This window comes from Nelusetta ayraudi, unplaced genomic scaffold, assembly GCF_046127955.1.
Source record: "Nelusetta ayraudi isolate G7.1 ecotype Tasmania unplaced genomic scaffold, CSIRO-AGI_Nayr_v1 ptg000003l, whole genome shotgun sequence".
NCBI lineage: Eukaryota > Metazoa > Chordata > Actinopteri > Tetraodontiformes > Monacanthidae > Nelusetta > Nelusetta ayraudi.
Genome location: NW_027466053.1, coordinates 912,315 through 930,117, shown reverse-complemented (window position 1 = coordinate 930,117; position 17,803 = coordinate 912,315). Strand labels below are relative to the sequence as shown.

General features: G+C 47.2%; 2 protein-coding genes across 2 annotated transcripts; one reads left to right on the top strand and one right to left on the bottom strand.

Moving 5' to 3' along the window:
- The first annotated feature begins 68 nt into the window (after positions 1–68).
- plekha8 (pleckstrin homology domain containing, family A (phosphoinositide binding specific) member 8) lies at positions 69–8,409 on the top strand. Its single transcript, XM_076027388.1, has 13 exons — positions 69–305; positions 845–961; positions 1,084–1,239; positions 1,368–1,489; positions 2,264–2,422; positions 2,517–2,557; positions 2,794–2,897; positions 2,974–3,304; positions 3,976–4,061; positions 5,274–5,332; positions 5,599–5,800; positions 6,480–6,541; positions 6,626–8,409. The coding sequence occupies exons 1-13, from the start codon at positions 266–268 to the stop codon at positions 6,821–6,823; spliced, it is 1,677 nt and encodes a 558-aa protein (XP_075883503.1). The 5' UTR covers positions 69–265; the 3' UTR covers positions 6,824–8,409.
- Positions 8,410–11,084: 2,675 nt separating this feature from the next.
- On the bottom strand, positions 11,085–17,541 carry colq (collagen-like tail subunit (single strand of homotrimer) of asymmetric acetylcholinesterase). Its single transcript, XM_076029978.1, has 17 exons — positions 17,367–17,541; positions 16,555–16,667; positions 16,205–16,312; positions 15,446–15,490; positions 15,267–15,293; positions 14,325–14,396; positions 14,117–14,179; positions 14,000–14,026; positions 13,877–13,921; positions 13,737–13,772; positions 13,557–13,637; positions 13,284–13,380; positions 12,894–13,024; positions 12,580–12,699; positions 11,874–12,015; positions 11,653–11,755; positions 11,085–11,564 (listed from the first exon to the last, which is right to left on the bottom strand). The coding sequence occupies exons 1-17, from the start codon at positions 17,458–17,460 to the stop codon at positions 11,495–11,497; spliced, it is 1,374 nt and encodes a 457-aa protein (XP_075886093.1). The 5' UTR covers positions 17,461–17,541; the 3' UTR covers positions 11,085–11,494.
- Positions 17,542–17,803: the final 262 nt, after the last annotated feature.

Genomic DNA, 17,803 nt, shown 5'->3' with positions numbered 1-17,803 from the left:
CGAGTTGATCCCGAAAATAAACGCCTACAGTCCTTAAATACCTTTGATGCAAATGGGAGGGACGGGGTTATTCGTGACGGCTTAGCGTGCCATTCACGAAACGTCTACGCCCTTTTCTGTGCGTAGCCGAGATGCGAGGACGTCGAGGCTACTCCGCAAGTCAATCTCAGAGAGAGAGTCTGATGGAACCGCCGCAGCAGTCAGCTGGGCATCATATCTCGCCGTGATACACAAGTAATGAATGGCGGAAACGAGAGATTGAAAAATGGAGGGCATGCTGTACAAGTGGACCAATTATATAAGCGGTGAGTTGATCGTCCAGTTGTCGCTCGTTTCCGTTTTTAGTGGGCCGTTTGAGGCAGTAGCAGTTAGCATGACAGCGTCACTCGTCTTGCGGGTAGTAGTGATCAGGTTATCGAGCAAGCTAGTGCTGCTACGAGCTGCTACCATATTCCAAGAGTAAATCCCTGTTCCTGTTTCTATAGAAAGATGAACAACATTATCCTCTGCCTTTGTACAATAATAAAAGTTGCCAGACACTAACTTTGATGATGAAATCTTCGCCGGTAGCGCTAGGTAGCTAAAGTTACGCTCGGAAGTCCATCTGTCATTCTAATCTGGTTTAACTGGTCTCGATGTACATAATGTTGTTGAGCGTGTATTTATGGTTAAGGGAGCTATATGTTGTTACGTCATCTATAATTTCACTAAGGACATCCCAGTCACGAAATACAACTTTTTCTTTCTTTCTTTCTTTCTTTCTTTCTTTCTTTTTTCTTTTTTCTTTCTTTTTTCTTTTTTTAAAGTGATTTATTATGAAAACATCTAAATGTGTTGATTTCAGGCTGGCAGCCTCGTTGGTTTGTGCTCGATGGAGGAACTTTGTCTTACTACGACTCGCAAGAAGACGCCTGGAAAGGCTGTAAAGGCAGCATAAAAATTTCAGTTTGTGAAATTCAAGGTTGGTGAATGGTGCAGTTTAGCTGTTCCTTGTAATTACCGTCCAAAGTCTGAATGGTCTGCTGTCTCCTGCACATAATTAATAACATAATGTGTGTTTTTCGCTGTTGTGTGTTTCCTCAGTTCATTCCTCAGACTCGACAAGGGTGGACCTCACAATACCAGGAGAACAGTACTTTTACCTCAGGGCGATCAATGCAGCTGAGAGGCAAAAATGGCTGGTGGCGCTGGGGACAGCCAAAGCCTGTCTGACAGACAACCGAACAAAACGAGAAAAGGGTAATGAGCGTGCCGTGACTTTTAGGTTTGACAAAGCTTGGCTCGCCGCGCCTTACACGGGAAGCATTCAATTGTTTTGTCTTAAAATAGCTCACATATTTCTGGCTTCTTTGTTGTTGCAATGACAGAGCTCCAGGAGAATACAGAGGCGCTGAAAACCAAGATGTCTGAGCTCAGATTGTACTGTGACCTTCTTCTACAACAAGTAAACAAGATCAAGGAGAACGATGAGCAGGGAGACGCAGCGGAGGTAAGGATAATGTTGAGCCAGTGGAATAAGAGAAGTGGCTGTTGCTGGGGAACCCTTGCAGCCAGTCCATTCTCTTTGTTTTGCCACACAGTAGTTCACTCAAAATTGAAATTCCACCCTTTTACTGCCCACCTTGATCTCTGGGAATTGTCTGCGTGACCGGTTTTCGACTCCACATTGCCAGTCTCTAGTTTCACAGAGGTGAATAATTCCACCCAATGGAAGTCTGCTGTGGCCAAGAAATCCAGCGGCAGAAAAAAAGAAACGGGAGGAAAAGCAAAATGAGCCTCTATTTGGCCTGCACGGTTTCATCTGCGTGTGTTTTTAGACAAAATATGTAGTCTGAAAGCCAGCAGCATAATCATGGGGAGCTCGTGAGTAAAGTGAGTTCGACATTACCGGAACTGGCCAGACTTGCAAGAGCCACAGGGATGTGGCTGCTGGCTCACGCTCTGCAGTGGCTGCTTTGGCTAAAACCATGATGTTATCATTATTGTTTGGAAACAAATTGAACCACATGGTCTTTTGGACACGAAAATGACCCTGTCTGTTTCACCCATAGTTTCTGTTTTACATTATGGTTGCTGGACACAATTGATTTTGCACTGGATGGAATTCATGTCCTCTGTGAAATTTAAGAGTGATTGTGCCGACTGCCGCCTGTTAGTAGTAATAATTGGGTCAAATGTTCTATTTTTGGGTGAACCTGTCGCTTTGAACAGACAAAATCTTGAGTTATTGTCTCTTGTGTGACTGTTTGTGTACAATTTCTAGGCAGGTATTGACACGGGAAACATGGTAAAGTCCACATGCACCACTTTCCTGAAGACCCTGGAGGAATGCATGCAGATAGCGAATCAAACTTTCAGCCCCGACGTGGGAACACAGACCCCGCCAGGCACTCCTCCAGCAGCTGCTGTCAAACCTCCAAAGGTCTGTCACATTCCTGTGTCTCGTCAAATGTTCACATTTTGCCGCGTTTTCAGGAATAACTTTTCTCTCTTCTTTGTGTCTTGTTTTCCGACAGTTTAAACCTGTCAATCATTTAAAACAGAACCTCGGAGAGAAGTGAGTTGCTTTAAGCATTTTTTAACATTTCTGCTCAGAGTCACCGATCAGTAGGATGTGAAATGTTTTGTAAAAATGTAGATGATAGGTAGAAAGATAGATAGATAGATAGATGTACTTTATTGATCCCAAATTGGGAAACTACACTACACATAATTGAATGTTTAAATGTACATGCCTGAAAAAAGTGCATTCAAAGTTTTTCTATTGACATTATGTTCCCAAATTAATTCCAGATGGAGAGATTTGGCTGAAGCTCCAAGAGATGCCAACGCACCTGATGACCAGAGTCTTGACTCTGGAGCAGAAGGACCAGAAGAGCCTGATAATCCAGAGTCTGGTAAGTCAAGGGCCCCGGCCACATCCTGAACTAACAGCGATGGCTATGTACCATGAAGGCCTGTTGTGTCACACAGACGTCGAGACGAGTAGCAGGCAGAGCGCCGGACCCGAGGAGCCACTCGATCCAAACGCAACCCAGGAAACCTCCGAGACGACACCGTCCGAGCAGCCGGCGGAACGAAGCCTTGAAGATGAAGCAGATGGATCCGAGGAGAAGGAAACCAATCAAGAGCTAAAGCACAACCTGGACCAAAGTGAGGAGCACAGTGAGGAAACGGCTGACCAGCCTCAACAAGAAGAGGAAGCGGTTGAGGAGCAGGAAGAGGCCCAGGAGGAGTTCAGTGATTCACTGGAGCCAGAGGACAGTGAGCAGGTTGAAACCTTCTTCAGCACAATGAGTCACAGGTACGACTACGCTACTCAGCAAGACCACATCCTCTAGGACACAGTGCTGTATCCAGCCATTGTATGGTCACTCTGACAGTATTAGGGTAAAGCAATGTAAGCTATACGTAGCTTTAGGCCACTGCACCTTAGCCGTTGAAAACATTTCCCTTCTAATTGTTGTGTTGCACAGAATAAGCATATAATTGTAAAAAAAAAAAGTTTTATCTGAATCTATTTCAAGTGTGTTGTTTATACTAGTGTGTTCTCTTCTGATCACGTGACACAGAGAAGCCATCTAAAATCCGTTTGTTCTTTCTATGTGTTTTACCATCTACAGATTAGTCAATCTGTGAAATTCTATTTTAAAAGCAGTAGTTTAATTCTTCTAGTTGCTTTAAAGTCACTGGTATTGCGCTGCAAGACACTTGAAGCACGTTTTTAGAGTTGGTAAATTTACCTGTTTGGAGGTGTGTTGGTTATTTCTTAGAAAGCAAACAACTCTGTTGGGTGTGTAGACCAAGTAGCAGAGTTGTCTGTACTGTGGAGCTACAGTTACATCTGATTTGGTTTTGATCCTTGTACCCTTTTCTTTGTTTGATTTGATCAAATAAACACGGAAATGGCGTATTTACCCTCTGATTTATTCCCCTGCCTGAATCTGTTCTTACTGTTTTGTTTTTTTTCTTTAGATTTAGTGATATAAGACTGGACGACGACAGTGGTATCCCCACACAAGAGTTTTTGGACTCATGCTATGCAATAGTGCCTGTATTAGGTAGGCCATAACCTTTAAATTCCTCATCTTGATCTCATCTCGCCACCCTCTTCCACTTTCTCACGGTGGCCTCATTTTCTATTTCATAAGTTTTTGTCTTCTCTCCGCTTCCGTCCATCTCCCGCCCTGGTGGTTGGTGCATGTTGTTTCTTTCTGCTGCTCCGTGGCTGCAAGGGAAGCTTTCTGTCTTGAACGTTTCGTCCTCTGTGCTCTTCTGTCCATTCCATCTGTCATGACCTTTCAAGATTATTCGCTTGTTCTTGTGTTTTTGTGTGTCACCACAGTTATCAAAAGCATTTGACAAAAAAAATGAAATCCTAGGAGGCGCACTGGTAATTAGGTTTTAAAGGTTTGCACGTTAAGCAGACATGAGCAGTGTCTTCTGGCAATAATGTCCACGTTTAGTCCGTCAATAAACTGCCCAGCATGACAGAAGTTGCTTCTATTTTCACTTCACCCCACATTGAAGATTAAGGATTTTTGACTTGTGGAATTCAGCCCTTTGTGATGTCATAAAGTGTGCTGATATCTCTTCTTGGTTTGTGGTAACACCACCCAGTCAGGTGTTTGCCCACATCCAAACACAAATCTAACAAAACGTCAGCGCTCAGTACTTAGCTGGAACTGCACTTTTCTGCTGAATGTTGTAAACAGAGGGCTTACGCTATAAATCTCTATATTGGTGTAAAAAAAAAAAAAGCCAAAAAGCCTGTGAGGTTGTGTTTGGCCCACAACGTTCTACATGGACAAGAGAACAAAGATCTGAAGTTAGGTTTACTTTTGGACCTTAAAATATATTGAGGATACTTAGTTGGAGTGGCGGCTTTGAGATCATTTTCCAAGAATTATCAGGTAGAACATCAGCCTGGAGCACAAACTCTTAACAATGGTAAGTCTGCACACATGGAGTTATAGCTTGAGTTTTAGTATAATCAACTTATAGTCTTAGAAGTTTGAAAAAAAAGGAATTAATTAGTGATGAGTTGCAGCGCTGATGGGATCTTTAGCTAACAAGCCGCCTCGTGTCCTGCGGTCTTTATTAAATCATTTATAACTTTCTAGGTATTCTCATCAAAAATTCATGTATTCAATGCACTCACACATGTTTCAGAAAAGCATACATACACACCATCTGTTCATAAAGCACTTTAAGATGAGACAGTCTTTTCCTTTAAAGAACCACTGGCATGATTGTGGATTTTCTCTCCTCAGACAAGCTGGGCTCCACCGTGTTTGCGCCAGTTAAAATGGATTTTGTTGGAAATATCAAGGTATGTGTTTATGAAATAATCACTGTAAAACATATTTTATGTTTTCTTGATAGAAACAATAACGTCACAGAATAAATCTAAGCAATACTTGCTAATATTCATGAAAATGCACTAGGCAACAAAAAAGAGTTTGTTTTTCATTTCATTTGTTTCCTTTTTCTGTATATTTAGTTCTGGGACATTCTGGGGGTGCCGAGTTTCGCCGTCTTTGTACAAAAATCAGGTCGCGTCACCATGTAACACACCCTGTTGTTCCTTCGCTGTAGAAAATCCACCAGAAGCTGAAATCCAACCCCGACATCTACCCCACGCTGCAGTCCATCGTGCTGCACGAAGTGGAGACGGAGGTCTCTCAGGTGCGCAACTCGGCCACCGAGGCTCTGCTGTGGCTCCGCCGAGGCCTCAAGTTCCTCAAGGAGTTCCTGTCAGAAGTCAACGCGGGACAGCAGGACATCCAGGAGGCGCTCAGTAAGTGTCAAGAGGTGTCAGTCAATCAATGCAGCCTTCCGCGCCCGCAGCATATTTCCACGCAGCGAAAAGGCGGCTGTTATTTTTTTGCTCTTGTGTTGAATTTTGAGGAGCCAAAAAAAAGGCGACCGACTGGACCTCTGACCAGTCAGAATGATGTTGGCATGTCGATGACGTGCTGACCTCACCTCAGTGTAGCTCGCCACTGTTCCGGACCAGTCGGCTCTCTGTAATTTGTTCTCTCCCTCTGCAAACGTGGAGCCAGTTGACGCTGCAGTTCCTTCAAATTGTCTGAGGGACGTTCCAGAGTACTGGCCTCATTTTACTAGGTAGAGTTTGAGCTCCTGGATGGTCGTGTTGAACTCAGCCACCTCCTCTCAAGAAAAATATTGGGTGTAGACTTCTATTCTGTTTCTTTTTCCTTTTCTAATTCAACCATCAGCAGGACATCATCACTTGAGGATGTAGTCGACTCCATTGTTTCTCCTTCAGTGCCAAAGAAAGAGCAGCAGACTTTATTTTCTATGCATATTCACCTCACGCTAGGTGTGTACAGGAAAAATGTGCTTTTTCGCGTCGTTTATTCGCGTGGCTTCTTGTATTGCCCGGTGTGTTAAGGACCTTGAGTCCTCAAGCGTGTAGTTTTCTCATGTGCGTCGTTGTGTTCTCCTGCGAGCAGACGCTGCCTACGGACGAACCCTCCGGCAGTACCACGGCTGGGTCGTGCGTGGAGTTTTCGCTGTAAGTATTTCTCTTCCGTCTGAGCATTTTTCATTTTAATTTTCTCTGAAAGTGACTGCAGCAGGGTTCTGCCTCCCCTTCCAGCTGGCACTGAAGGCCGCTCCGTCCTACCAGAGCTTTGCCGCCGCCCTGGTGTCCCGGGAGGGCGACGAGCTGCAGAGCGGCTTCACCATCAGCATGCACAGGGACCTGGGAGTGTACCTGCCAGCCATGGAGAAGCACCTGTCCATCCTGGACGCCCTGTACGAGGAGTACGACCTGGAGTCGGACGAAACGGTGTGAAGGGCCGGGACGGAGCCACCAGGTCGGGACGAGGTCCGCACCCCCCAACCCCACCCCCGCACAGGAGGGGGCAGCAGAGGAGAGGAGCCGCGAGCATTCTGCGGCACACGAGGAGCGGCGGCGAGCCCACTGCCGGGTCGCTGCAGCAGGGGGTTGACACTCAGAGGCAGTTTTAGACGATCCGCCTCGCCCTGTTTCACAACTGTAGCGTCGCAACATAGTTTGCCAAGACACAGTGGGCGGGACTCAAAGATCGCCGATGGCATGGTTTTCACAAGGTGACGATGGAGAATTTGAAGGTTCAGTGACGACGCAGACAACAGACACAACCCTAGTCCTTATTATTATTATTATTATTATTATTATTATTATTATTATTATTATTCATGTTGGTACCGGTTTTCCGACGCACATTTTTGTCACTGACCGTGGCAGGTGAGCGTCTAATCCGGCCCTGTTTCCGCCGAGTCACGGAACAGCGCGAGACGTCTCGCTGACACAGAGCACCATTGAACTCAACAGTATGTCCAAGTGTGGCCTTAAAGTGCGGGATGTTTTCACATACAGGCTCGTGGTTTTTCCCCGACTTGCACTGGCTTGAAGTTCAGAACGCTTCTCTTTATATGTATTAGTACTATTATTATTCTTGTTATTATCGTAATTTACAATGAATCCTGAAAGTTGATATGGTGTTTGTGCAGTTTCACATCACTAACATGATGTGAGCTTCTTCTCCAGAAGAGACTTTTTTTTTTTTTTTTTTCTCATGGGACCAAATGGAGATGGTCATGTGACCAGGTCATGTGACCGACTTCATCCTCTGCTGCCTACAGCGGCGCAACAAGCAGGAAAGGAAGTCAGTTGGAGTACTGGCAAGTACTGACCATTTGTTTTATTATTATCTCTGTTGGACTTTCTGCACAAACCTATGCATTGGATGCATTCTTCGTTTTTTTTTTACAATGTCAGTTTTATGTCTTAACTTATGAAGTTTAGCATTCATGTCAAACTGGTCATGTCAGTCCATCTTTTGTCGTGTGAGTGTGTGTATGGGCATTTGTGTCCACAGAGCATGTTATCGATGCATGGTTGTACGTATTGAGTAACATAGGTGCCAATGAGACATTTTTTTTTTTTTTACCTGAATAAATATTGCTAAGGATAAAAACGGATTGTTATATACGTTATAGAAGTCGCTTGTTCATCTCTGTGCTGATGATCATCCATAACTGCGAGTCTGTTCTGTGCATTTCAGCACTTCTTCGTCTCGTCAGCTCAACCGTTCATACTGAGCGGCTGTTAAGAGTCAGTAGTTCATCGGTTTGAGTCAGTTCACGCCATTCTTAGTATTATAACTTAACTTATCCTCTTGATTGTGGCAACAACACTAATATTCCTGATGAGGAATGTATTTGTTGCAGATTTGTGTCACAGCTGTGCAACAAGTTGATGTTCAGCTGCAAGTTCATTCCTTGTCTTTTTTTCCTCAAAGTATACGCTTGTAACGCGACAAACCTTTGAATTTTATACGCCTGTAAATAAGATTGAATTTGATATAAATGTAATAAATAATGAAGTTGTCCTGATGGTTTTGTTCAACCTTTTTGATTTTCTAATACTTTTAACTTTGACACTCATTTCTTGCGTGTCACCCGATAATCGAACAAGTCAAGATGATAGTAAGTCTGCACGAGTGTTGTCCCCCACGAGTAGTGCGTCCTCTGCCAGGACCAAGGGCCTCCCTGCGTGCCAGCCATTCCTACTAGAACATCCAGAGATTTGCACTTGACGGGCTACGGCAGTCTGCTACATGCCTCTGTGACTAGAACAACTAGTGCACCAAAATAGAAGCTGTATACCTGCGGTGGCTTAAGACAGCTGGATGAAGGAAGCTAAAGTGCGTCGATCGTGAAAGTAAATTGAGCAGAAGTGACCCGATATCTGCCAAAACTGCTGTGTTTTATTGCGCTGCAGACCTTTTTTTTTATGATAGGAGCAGCGAGTTCGGGTTGACCGATGCGTCCCCGGTGGCATTTAGTGGTTCACCACAGTCCCCAAATCTGATTGGCCCAGTCTGGGAAACGTACCTGATGGGACAAATATGCCAAAGTAAGCTTTTACTCTGGCCGTCGCTGCGGACAAATTGTCCTGATGCGATTAGGGAAAACAAACACAGCATGCTAACAGGGTTACACAGTGGAGCCCATCCTCCAACATCTCTGCCTGTGTGTGTGTGTGTGTGTGTGTGTGTGTGTGTGTGTGTGTGTGTGTGTGTGTGTGTGTGTGTGTGTGTGTGTGTGTGTGTGTGTGTGTGTGTGTGTGTGTGTGTGTGTGTGTGTGTGTGTGTGTGTGATAGAGAGAAAGAGAGACACTAGCTGGCTTCTGCGCCGTATCGTCAGGCCACATCTCCAGGTGCAGACTCAGCGCCGATGGGTGGAGGTGGTGGTGGGTGTGGGGGGGTCTCATTCACTGAGACAGCATGAGAGAGCGCGACCACGTCTGACCAAGCAGACCTCGGTTAAATCCAATGCAGCACTTTGCAACAAGCTGCTGACAGCATCTTGCCCCCCCCCCCGATTGATATCTGCTGCTTGTTTTTTCCCTCTGTGAGTGATCTGGAGGAACATCAATACACCCCCCCTCTCCCCACACACACACACACACACACACACACACCCCTCATGTCTTGTCTCTGTTTGCTCTTTGCGCAGCATCCAATCACTGTCACCACTTGCTGGCTGGCAAGCAGATTGGAATCAGAGTTGCTGACCAAACCTCCTCTGACTTCAGGCTGCAGCCAATGACTCATCTGGGTTTTGGATTTTTTTTATTTTCATCTCGATTTTTTTTTTTTTTTTTTTTTAAATATAACATCCAAATACAGTAGAAACCATAGCAGTATAATGAAACAAAAATCCCAACCACAGCACATACTAGTTTTCAAAAATGAAAAAGAAACCCTTACAGTTCACTACACGCATGCTACAGTCGTCGTTATGCATACACGGAACAGGATAGAGCGCAGCAGCAAAGAACATTTAACACCCAGAGACGCTTCAACTCTGGGTGAGTCGAGCGCCTCAGTATCAAGGCAAACCTGCTACGCTAAGGCTAGCGAGCACCACATTTCCAAGGGGCCCCCTGACTGGCTCCGCTCTATAAGCAGGTCTGGCGGTAACAGTAGTAACAGTCATTTTCTTCCAGTTGCTTTTGACAGAGAGGGAGAGAGAGAGAAATCCCTGGAGGACACCTGACAACATCTAAGTATGACTGACGGAAGGTCTCCCGCGGCACCGTGGGCCACTCTTCCATCAGCCTGTGGAAAATTAGCTTATTTATCAGCTTATTTTGGGCAAAGTCTACGCGCAAGAAAAGTAAATGAATAAATAAAACCCACAGAGAATATCTATATACGTCTACACTGTTAAGTTTGCTACCAGGTTTCACTGTTGCTGTATATCATGTAAGACCGAGAAACTGGATAAAGAGGTATCAGCATAAGTACAGTAATGACCATAACACAGACTTGGAATTGAAAGTTCTCCTCATTTTTTTTCCTATAGCAGCTATCAGACTAAAGCCCAGCCTTTTTCTGTGCAGTGGCTAAAATTAAGGACATAACAGTTTTCAAGCCATCGCGTATTGAGGGGACGACGGGGGGGGCCCAGTCGGCCCCTGAAGCGCTGCACCTATTTTCTTTTTCTTTTTTAAAGCTCATGTGAGCTAGCTGTGTGCTTCGGCATGCTGCGGCCGCCACAGCCGCTTGTTTGTTTCGTAGTGGTGGAGGAGGCCTGCGGGAGGCGCTGCGTTTCCCCTGTTTGTTCCTGAGAAAACCTTCAGATTTCACAAGGCGGACGACGACCTCCTAGCAGTAACAGTAACAGTCTGGCTGAAGTATTAAAACCCAGTGCAGTGCGGCCCCTGTCTGTCCCAAACCCACGCTGCTCTGACGTATCCCGCTTTTCATCCCGCACCCTCCCACCCATAGAATCCCCCCTGTCGGAATTTCCAACGCTAGGACGCGCCAAAACCCTGTTGTGGCAATAAGAGTTGGAGTGACGGGTCGACATGCTCGGGTAGTGACAGCTGCCGTCGCTCGCTTGATCCGGGACTCATGCAAACGCTGTCAGAATACCTGAAGCCGTGGCTCTGGACATCCCACTGCCTCGTTTTGTGTTTTTTCTTTTTTGCTTTGCCACCAACAGTAACTGGGTTAAAATGAATACCCCCAACCCCCCACACACCCCTCCCCTGGCCCAGCTACACTGCTGACACATGCAGTCCCTTCACGTCTGTCACCACGGTGGCGCTAAGAGGCCGATTCGGCTCCGTGGGATCGACGTCTGTTAAGACGGAGAGAGAGCGGCTGTCCTGTTCCCTACGAGTCGGGTCAAGGTTCTCATCTTCTCTACATGGCGTCTCAGCAGAAATATAAAAGTAGTGATACATACACTATATATAGATATATTCTTTTTTTTCCCTTCTTCTTTTATCACGGATTTATCAGCTGCCTCCATCCTCCAAAAAAAAGGAAAGTCTTGCTTGGAGCATTTTTTTTGTTTGGGATGAAAAAACTTTCACCCGTGACGTGTCGAGCGAGCGAACAAACAAACAAAAACACCCCAAAGGACCCCGCCGAGGTGTGCAGCCTCCTCTTCCTCTTCCTCCTCCTCAGGTGAAGTATTTGCAGTTTGTGGAGTCGATGACACAGTACGGCGTGCACCTGAGGTGGCCGTACGAGCTGCGTGAAGAAGGAGAAGAAGAAGGAGTCCCAGTTAGAACACAAACAAGCAGGTGGCCTCTCGGTGGGCACTGCACTCTGTGCTCACCCTGGGAGGTATGAGTTACACGTCTGGTATCCAAAGTCCTTTCCATCGCACTCCTCAGCGCCCTCGTGGCGGTATCCGTCTCCGCAGTGGGCGTGCTTGCACTCTGCAGTCAGAGGAGAGGGCAGTGGGGAAAAGAAGGGTTTGGGGGTCACGACCGGGGCGGCGGACGGAGAGAAAATGGACGGAGTGACGGGAGTGGCGGACTCAGCAGCAGCACTTACTGACGCAGCTGTCGGTGACGACCCTGTTCCTGTCGTCGCACTCCTCCCCGTTGGAGATCTGAACGATGCCGTCGCCACAGTAGCCTTCGTCGTCCGGGGCATTTTCCATGGACTGGAATGGCGTCAGCTGGAATGGAAACATCTGTGGCGGAACAACACAAAAAAAACAAGAAGTTGAGCTGTAAAAGGAAGTGGGGGTTTGTGAAGTGTGCATTGAACTCAACTGATGTCCGGTGTCGGGGGGGATTGCCTTGCAAATGCAACTGGTTACAATTACATGTTACCCTATTGAAAATGTAAAAGTGTAACTATTTCCATTATTTTGTCCAAGTAATGGAACTAGTTACATTTGATTACATTTTGATTACTTTTCTAAATTTGGAATAAATGTTCTCAGCTGTTTAGACCCAACAGTGTTCAACTTCCAGCAGCACTCAAAAGTGAGTGAGACAGTTCAACTGCCAGGCGAAGGCTAGGGGGCGCTGCAAATTCCCAACTTGATAGGAGAACCAATCAAAAGCAACGGAATAGTGTCAAACTTTTGTAGAAATTAGTTAGATACAATCCAAATTGTAATCATGATTGTAATTCCACAAGTAGCTAATTTAATTGCACGATTTCTTTTCAAGTAATGCAACTGGTTGCGATTATCGTTATTTTGTAATTGAAATTACGTAACGACATCACGATCAATCACGATCAATACCTGGATTGGCAGCCAGCCATCTGTGTCTTTGAAGTAGAGAGATCGCTGGTCTCTGCGGAAGGCCAGAGCGTTGTTCGTTTGAAGGCGCTCCAGCTCCTCCTCGCTGTTCACGATGAATATCTAAAAAAAGAGGAGCGGCGCGCATGTAATATACAGAGAGGTCTGAAGAAGGAGATGAATCACATTAGGAGTTTTCATTTGGACATAATGACCCTTAAAATGTAACCAGCGACTAAATTCAGTCATCGTGCCCCTCGGGGGGAATTATGCAGAAAATGTGTGCTGCATAATTAACAGGAGTGCGGGTGACTAACCGCTGGGACTCTGGGGGAGTTTCCTCTGGAAGAATAATCCTCAGATGTGGAGCTGCTGAGGGAGCTGCAGCTACACTTCCCAGGAAGCCCTGGGGGACCACGCGCACCTTTTGTTCCAACCATGTAGAGCCCTAAAAATACACACGAGAAGCGGAGGTTCCACTCAAGAGTGCAGCATACGTCAGTTGATGTCATTATTGTCTTTTCAAACATCCAAAAATCTAAAATAAGGCCTTATTATTATTTTACATTTATTTATTTGCAAATGTCACACTTCAGAAGCTTCAAGTTTGAGCAACATCCGTCGATCAATTCTTGAAGCTGACAGCCAAAACTTTGCTTTAAAATCTGAAATGCTCAAGATGCAAAGTAAAGTGAAGTGAAGCTCACCTGTAGCAGGTGAACCAGGAGGACCAGGGTGACCTGCAGGTCCCTGTGGGCCTGCAGGTCCCATAGGACCCACGCTGCCTGGGTCTCCTTTCATTCCCTGAAACACAGTTCACATCACAAGAACAGACTAAAGTTCACAGAGGCTTTTCCATCGCTCTCCACAAAACCTCTGCCGATTCAAGTTTCCCTGCTCGCTGTATGACGACTGACAGTATTTCTGAAATCAAATGATCCCAATGGACAACTTCACTGCATGTTCCTCCTCCGCCTCACCTGTTTGCCTCGCTTCCCCGGCCGACCTGTGGGTCCCCTGTTTCCCGCAATTCCAGGCTCTCCCTTGGGACCCATCTCACCCTGAGCGACAAATCATTTCACCTTTAGGGCTTTTGAAGTAGCACATTTTTTAAATGTACTCTTGCAAAATTGGAAGTTGTATGAGTTCTTTGTGCTCACCTTCTGTCCAAGCATCCCGGGGAAACCCATGGCACCCTGTTGATGAAGGACAGTGAGGTAAATCCAGTGCACGTACGGTATTTTTTACTGGAAGGGACTTTTCTTTGCAAGAACTGCCGCAGCTGTAAATTTCTGCTCACCTTGTCTCCTTTCAGTCCGCTCTCACCACGGTCGCCCAGAGAGCCCTGAAGGAGCAGACAAATGTGTGTTACGCAACACGCAGCATTTCCTCTCCATGATACTTGCTAAGAAGTGCCACCCACCTTCTCTCCTTTGTATCCCGCCAAACCCTGGAAGACACAAAACCCAGGGCTGAAAAGTCACTTTATTTGGGACTGAGAAGGATACAGATCCAATTGGCTGGATGATATTAAACATACCCGCGGCCCAATTGGTCCTCTGGCTCCAGGTAAACCCATCAGCCCCGGATCGCCTTTCTCACCCTGTCAGTGGAGGAGAAAAAGATCAGAAAGTGTTTGAATACCGCAGACATCTGCCAGGCTTGAATTCTCTCTAATCCACCGGCTAGTTTGTGCTTCCACGTCATACATGAAGTGTCCTGTACGTTAGGAGCTCTGACTTACTCACTTTGGGCCCACTCGGTCCCGGCAACCCAGCTTGGCCCTGCTTTCCAGGCAGTCCCGGAGGACCCGTCCGACCCTGGCAGATTGAATCAGTTATTTTAAAAGAGGATTTCAAGAATTAAAAAAAAGAAAAAAGAAAAGAAAGAAAACATCTGGCAAAGCCCTTTAGAAGTCTTGCTGCCGCGGCTGGATGAGCACTCTTAATGAAATCACAGCCCCCTGCTTCCATTTGCTTTGCAGGTTGAAAGAGAGCACTGGAGTCGGGGACCTGCTGCATAAGCTGACAGGCTGCTTGCTCCAGTATTTATCAGACACTGCTGCGGGATGGTAGCGGGAGAATGACTTTAACGAGCGCTGTCACTTTGCTCCCTTTAATTAAATGATGGGCCGTATATAGAACAGGAGCCCGTGCTTGTGGGAAATAAAATGATTTATGACCTGGCTCAAGCACTAAGCTAAATTGCCCCGCAGTGCCGCAAAGCTGCTCCGACAGGCCACCAGCCAGCCGAGCCCCCCACCACCAAACCCCCCCATCTCCAACCCTCCCTCCCCGGGCTGCTTTTACCGCCTCAATCGCGCCTCCCTGAGCTCTTTGCAGAGGTCGCTCTTCATCAAAAAAAAAAAAAAACCCAAACCCTCCTCTGCATTACAATCTGAGGCTGCATCCAATCCCTTCTGTGTTTTTGTGCATTTTCAAGACAGAAAACCAAAGAGGACAGACTCTTGACATGAATGCACAAGGGTGTTCACTGTAAGCCCTCGACTCAGCAGCTTCTGCCATCCCTGATGCAGCTCCGTCTCCTGTCACAGCGTCTAGATGTCCCTGGCAACCCCACTTGCTCTCGCAGTCGGCGAGCGGCAAGCGAGCGGGCGGAGGCAGCGCGCCTCATTTTTTTGAGTAAATCCACTTAGCGGAGAAAACGCAGTGATTAATGGGGACTCTCACCTTTTGCCCGGGTCTTCCGATTTCTCCCTGATGGCAGGATGCGGAGGAGGGGGACAAGGACAGCAGCCATTTAGTACACTTCCAGAAAGCATCTCTCAGTCAGTCAGACTGCGTTCATTGAAATGTAAGGCGAGTCACAATTCAGAGGACACTGCAATGGGAAACAGAGATCTGCTGACCTTTTCTCCCTTTGGCCCTCCCATCCCGGGTAATCCTGGCGGACCCTGAAAATTTAGAAAATACAAATTTCGAGGTATTTTTGTCACAAAGGCACCGCATTGATCAGTGATTCGGTCAGTTTTAGTTTTTTTGGTGCACAGTTCCAAAGCCTGCAGCTGCACTTCAGAAAAGGCTGAGTGGCTATTGATCTGAAGAAAAGCCTGACACGCTTCTTTTTGCGTTCTGAAACCAATCCAGCCGCTGGTGTAAAAGCCAGAGGTTGGCTGGGCTTCAACTGAGAATTCTTTTTTGCCTCTCATCAAGCCTTTTTCCGTGATGAAACCAGGGATGTTAAGCTAACATATTTTACAAACTTTAGCTACCCTGATGTCCCCCATCAGCCGAGTACACAAACACAAGCGTGTGTCGGGCATCCACGGAATTTACGCAACCTGCTGTACGCCTCCCCAGGCACATGGCCCCTTCGGACGTGTTTGTGAGAATGATGTGTGCCAACACTGGCAGGTGGTGGAAAAAGGCTATTTGTGTCCAAGCTAAATGTGGACCGTTAATGGGCTGCTGTGTTATAAGGACCCACAGAAATCCCCATCGCCCGCTTGGTAGGATCTCCCAGGTTCAGGCGATACGGCCGCAACATAATCCTGTTAACACCTGTAGACACAGGTGAAGGCTTTCAGTTTTGGTAGGGGTGGATTTAGGGGAGTGGGATGGTAGAAAAGTGGGACATTTCAAGTTAAAACTGGAGGTCCGGACATTACCTCAATCCCCGGGGGGCCAACTGGCCCAGGGGGGCCTCGGCTGCAGGAGGAACCCTTGGTTTCGCCCCCCTGCTGTGCACCAGGGTTGTGTGAGGAGCCATCGTCATCCTGCAAGATGGGAGCTTTCTTCAACAGGCTTCTCCCGACAGTAACGGGAAGCAAACTCACTGAGTGACAAGTTTTCAAACTATACGTCAGCAGTGAAAAGCTGCTAAACCTGCAGACATGCTTTAAAGGCATCACCGGTGGCCAGTGGGCACCGAGTGCAGGAGCATCTCGGGTGGCACCGAAGGGCCACACCAGCAACAACGGATATTCCATAACAGAAAGTCACATGGTTTTGGACTCACATGAGTGTGGCGGCGCCAAAGCGAAGGGGGTGGGGGGAAGAGTGGGGGTGGAGGCGGACTCAGTAAACAGCATGGGCTGAATCTCTTCTGCTGCTCCGCTGGCGGCCTCAGAGCTGTGTGTTCATGTGTGTGTGTTTGTGTGTGTGTGTGTGTGTGTGTGTGTGTGTGTAGTCAGTGATGCCGGTGTCACAAATGACAAGAAAACAGTCAGTGGATGTGCAGCAGTAAAATGCAAAGCAGAGGAGTGTTGAGTGGACATACGTGCACACGTGAGACACGCACGTGAGCTTGCAACAGAGAATTGAATAAACGGGGCCAATCGAGGCATTTAAATAGCACATACGGCGGCCAAGACAGGTGCAGACTATCATGTCATGGCACTCATCCGGCAGACTTCCTCAGGCTGGACAGAGATACGGAGCGCCTGTGCTTCTCACTGAAGGACGGGCTGCTGCTCCCGCTATTTATAGAGACACTTCCAATCTCCCTCATGATCAACCGGGAAAAATTACAGCGCTGCCTTGGTTCAGATTTTACACAGATTAGATGAGCTGAGGCTGAACCCCCCCCCCCCCCCACTTCCACATACACACACACACACACACACACACACAGAGCCACAGTGGACTCGCTGCCCCACGCACCCCAGTAACTGTCAACACACACCTCTGCATCTCGCAACTGCAATGCCACATGCACATGTACACGCACATGTACATGCACATGTAGCACACACACACACACACACACACACACACAGACACACAGACCACAAACACGCAGAGAGGGCTCATGCTTCCAGTAATTGTCACCTGGTAGTGAGATGAAGCTGTCCAGGAAGGAGGACTGGGCCAGACTGTAGGAGAACCACAGCGGCAGGTACAGTCCCAGTGCCAGAGGAGTCATGCTGCTGCTGCTGCTGCTGCTGCTGCTGCTCCTGATAGTTGCTCCACTTTATTTCTGACCCAAAGCCGCCCTCGCCGGCTGCCTTTCTCCCTCTCCCTCTCTCTCTCCCCTCTACAAGTCCTGCTCCCTCGACACCCCCTCCCACCGTCTCTCTTTCCCTCCCTCCCTGCCTCCCTCCCTCACCCGCTTGCTTTGCCTCCTTTACGGTCCTCACAAGAGGGGACGCTGACCAATGCCTATTAAATCTTTCCTCCGCATCGCTGTGCGCTAAAATTACAGGAGATAGCCGGGCCAGCTGCTTAGAGTGCCAATATTAGCTCTTCTACTACTGCCATGGAGGGGG

Bases quoted from the DNA above. Each gene is read 5' to 3' on its own strand.
- plekha8 (XM_076027388.1), top strand. From the start codon at position 266: ATGGAGGGCATGCTGTACAAGTGGACCAATTATATAAGCG. The intron at 962-1,083 runs GTTGGTGAATGG...GTGTTTCCTCAG, and splicing joins TTCAGTTTGTGAAATTCAAG to TTCATTCCTCAGACTCGACA. The intron at 2,558-2,793 runs GTGAGTTGCTTT...AATTAATTCCAG, and splicing joins AAACAGAACCTCGGAGAGAA to ATGGAGAGATTTGGCTGAAG.
- colq (XM_076029978.1), bottom strand. From the start codon at position 17,460: ATGACTCCTCTGGCACTGGGACTGTACCTGCCGCTGTGGTTCTCCTAC. The intron at 14,397-15,266 runs GTGAGAGTCCCC...TCAATCTGCCAG, and splicing joins TCGGAAGACCCGGGCAAAAG to GGTCGGACGGGTCCTCCGGG. The intron at 13,025-13,283 runs GTGAGCTTCACT...GTGTATTTTTAG, and splicing joins TCCTGGTTCACCTGCTACAG to GGCTCTACATGGTTGGAACA.